Here is a 3,370-nt window from a genome sequence, read left to right as displayed (position 1 = left end):
AAGGATTGCAACGAATGTACAGCGAATAGTACTTTGTTGACGCGATCGCGACACTTGGAAAGAGACCGAATAAAGAGGAGGGAATCGCGCGATTCCGTAGTTTCAGATCGTGCAAAGGGAAGGTTCGTTAATCGCGCGTTAATCCGCGATTACGGATACGAGCAAGGTATACTCGTATTAGATACGATACTTCCCAGAGACGATACAGCGAACAAATCTCTATCTCTTCTACCCTCCCGCCCCTTCTCTTCCTCCTTAGATCTCTCGTCGCGTCTCGGTCTTTCACCGAGTCGAATATTGTTGCGAATTTTAAAAGATAAATGCTTACGAATGTATTTTTTATGACCCTTTTATCCGTTTTCAAACGCAGGGGACAGAAGTAAAAGGTCGTGAGCGAAATGTGTTCTTTAGTTCAACTAAACGGCAACGCCGTCGAGTATTTTTTTAACTAACGAACGGGACAAAAAGAACACCTACGAGGTTTTTCATTCATATCCTATCGATTATGATTTATCGAGTTTTATTAGAGACGAGAAAAAATAATAGTTACCGCGTAAGTTTTATAATGTTAGCGTCGAAAGCCTTATACATGCAGGGTGTCTTCTATCTCAAGTGGGCCACCAGTGTCATTCACGAGATCATTGTTCGACAAATAGGGGAAAAGAGGAAAGGAAATAGAGAAGAAAGGAAAAGGTGATACATATATATATATATAGTTTCGATCGGTTACCCTCACCTCGGAATTATTTCAATGCAATGGCAATGGCGATCCGATTAGAACGAACAGCCCTTATAATATCTGTATAACGTCGTAATAATTATTACCAACGATTAATTGTACTCTACTTTCACGCAGGATTCGCGATCTCGTTGCGAATCGAGCCCACCTTAATCTCAACTATTCGATTGTACTCGAACACAGACAAATAATTAGCATACTAATTTGTACGTAAGAGGTAATAAGATAATATCTTTATTTATCGGTACGATAACGATAACAGATTTGTCTAAGGTAAGAAGTCAGGTTCATATCCGTAGGGGGTATTATATTCTAAGTACCGTACTCTATATATTTTAGAACGATACTAGACCTTACGTTTCTTACTTTACGTATTTTTTTAATTAACCGTAGACAAGTGATGTACCTCATATGCCAACGATCAAACGAGACCACAATTATAAATATAACCGACGTGGTTAATTGCGAGGAATTCTTTCGCGATTCGAGCTCGTCCTCGGATAGTTGTTCTCACAAATTCTCGCACGCCCTTTAATTATTACGTTAGTCGTTCGATTACGCTATCTTCTTTCAAGGAATCGACGATAATCGTTGTTCCGCTAAGGTATCCCGCTTCGTTGATTTTTAAATGTTCCTCGCAAATCCACAAATCATATCTTAACTCTGTAATTACGATTACGTGTGCGAAATGGTGCCAGTAGGAAGAGCTCGACGTCTTTTACTAGAGTTTTTCAGAATAAACATTTTCAAAATCGGTCCGTCGAAAGTTTCTTCTGGCGCTATTTACTCTCTTGTCGCGTTCAATGTCTTCTATTACAGAGTACAACATTTTAGTCAGGATACGTGGTCTATGGTTATCAAAATAGTAGCATATCTGCGACGTAAACACAAGAAACACACACGTACAATATATCTATTTAACGAATACTGTGTAACGTAAAACACTGCTCAATATAACGACTCTACAATAACTATATTAAAAAAATGTTGTTGTTTATAGAAAAGAAAAAAAAAAGAAGAAAAAAGTATATTACGAGAATATGGCGAGGAAATGTGCTCAAGTTGGATAATTATATAGCTTTGGAGAAAATAATGTGTTGACAAATAAAACATACCATGCGAATTAGCAGAGACACTAATTACTTCTGTTTATTTTATGTTCTGCCTTCGCCGTTCTCTCTCTTTATTCTCTTCCGTTTAACTTTACCAAACTGCCACGATTGCTTTGACAGCAGCCACGAATCCATGGTGTTTACAATTTATATATAATCGGGCGATATTAAATAGCTCGTTAATTTTAATTTAAAGCTTACGACCAAAACAGTATACCAAAGGCCATCAGAAGGCAACTCGCAGCCACATACGGACTCTTTCTCTCTCCGATCCTAGCACATTTCCAAAAGATACCTTGAAAACTAATCGCAGCACGTTAATCCCAGCATTCTTAATACGGTTTCCCTTAGAATTAACCGAACATACATACCCGACCTTTCCCAATCGATTGTCCAGCAAGCTGGGCACGATGGCTCTGATATAAGTACAGGTACAAATTAATAATAAAACAGCAATCAGCAAACTCTGGAAATTAAACAGGGCAGACTGTACGTCCCCCATAAATAAACATTAAAAGATTGTCTCATACTAGAGAGGTTAGGGCAGCTACTGTCACGCATATAGCTGCCGATTAGCTATTATATGATATATAAATAATAAAGAAAAATATAAAAATGATGATCTTACCATTTTACGATATCGTGTAACAATAGCAAAAAATATAACAGTAATAATAATAACAACAAAAACAAAAACAATAGCAAATTGTCGTCGAAGAATATTAGATAATAATTAATCCAGAAAAAAATCGCACACCATATACAGCCATATACAGACCACTCACTCCTCCAGTAAATCGTTGTAAGATGAACAAAACGTCATATTGAAACCCGTGGCGTCGTCTCTGTAAAGAAGGCTGAAACTAGTCACCTGTTATTACCGACACCACAGTGAGTGGCGCCATCTCTGTTGCGGTAGCTGAAACTAAACGGCGAGTAGTTTCAGCGATCGCCTAAGAGATGGCGCCACCGGTCTTACCGACCCCACTTATATCTGTGGTTTTTTATGTTGTCCACGATATTTTCTTCTAATTAACTTTTGCTAGGATGGCTTTTATGTAACAAGTTTATTTAATAACAACAAGTCTTTACAATTAAGGTAATTTGAATTAGAAACTAAGAAATACAAATCTAGATTTGGCAAAGGCAAATTGTGATGTGTACTCTTTGATGGCGTAGAAATAAGTGAATAATTTGAAAAGCGTAGAAATTTGAAAGACGTCGCAAACGAGAGTCTCTTGTTTATAGATGACGTGAATTAATTTTGAAACAATTTCCTAATGAAAATGTACCCTCCGAGGAGCGGAAGTAGATGGCTGTGAATGTGTCTGCTTATATGAGGAAGTCGGTAACGTCGGTAACGTCGGTAACGCCACATATCTAGTACTGGTGGCGCCATCTCCGTGGAGATAGCTGAAACTATTCGCAGTTTAGTTCCTTCTATCTCTACGGAGATGGCGCCACAAGTATTAGACATGTGGCGTTACCGTCTTTACCGACTTCTTCATATAAGCAGACA

The 3,370-nt window shown here is 38.1% G+C and overlaps 1 protein-coding gene across 1 annotated transcript; it reads right to left on the bottom strand.

Annotated features, from left to right (window-relative positions):
- Positions 1-1,760: 1,760 nt before the first annotated feature.
- On the bottom strand, positions 1,761-2,607 carry Ksh (transmembrane protein 167A-like protein ksh). The gene is made up of 3 exons (XM_076904147.1): positions 2,480-2,607; positions 2,223-2,338; positions 1,761-2,154 (listed from the first exon to the last, which is right to left on the bottom strand). Exons 1-3 carry the CDS (start codon positions 2,480-2,482, stop codon positions 2,049-2,051), a joined length of 225 nt encoding a protein of 74 aa, XP_076760262.1. The 5' UTR covers positions 2,483-2,607; the 3' UTR covers positions 1,761-2,048.
- Between the last annotated feature and the right edge of the window lie 763 nt (positions 2,608-3,370).

This window comes from Xylocopa sonorina, chromosome 11 (assembly GCF_050948175.1).
Source record: "Xylocopa sonorina isolate GNS202 chromosome 11, iyXylSono1_principal, whole genome shotgun sequence".
In the NCBI taxonomy this organism is placed as follows: domain Eukaryota; kingdom Metazoa; phylum Arthropoda; class Insecta; order Hymenoptera; family Apidae; genus Xylocopa; species Xylocopa sonorina.
Note: the sequence above shows the minus strand (reverse complement) of the source record. Positions and strands in the feature narration are given on the sequence as shown.

Coding starts and splice junctions, on each gene's coding strand:
- Ksh (XM_076904147.1), bottom strand. Junction 2,155..2,222: donor AATCGATTGGGAAAGGTCGG/GTATGTATGTTC, acceptor TGCTGCGATTAG/TTTTCAAGGTATCTTTTGGA.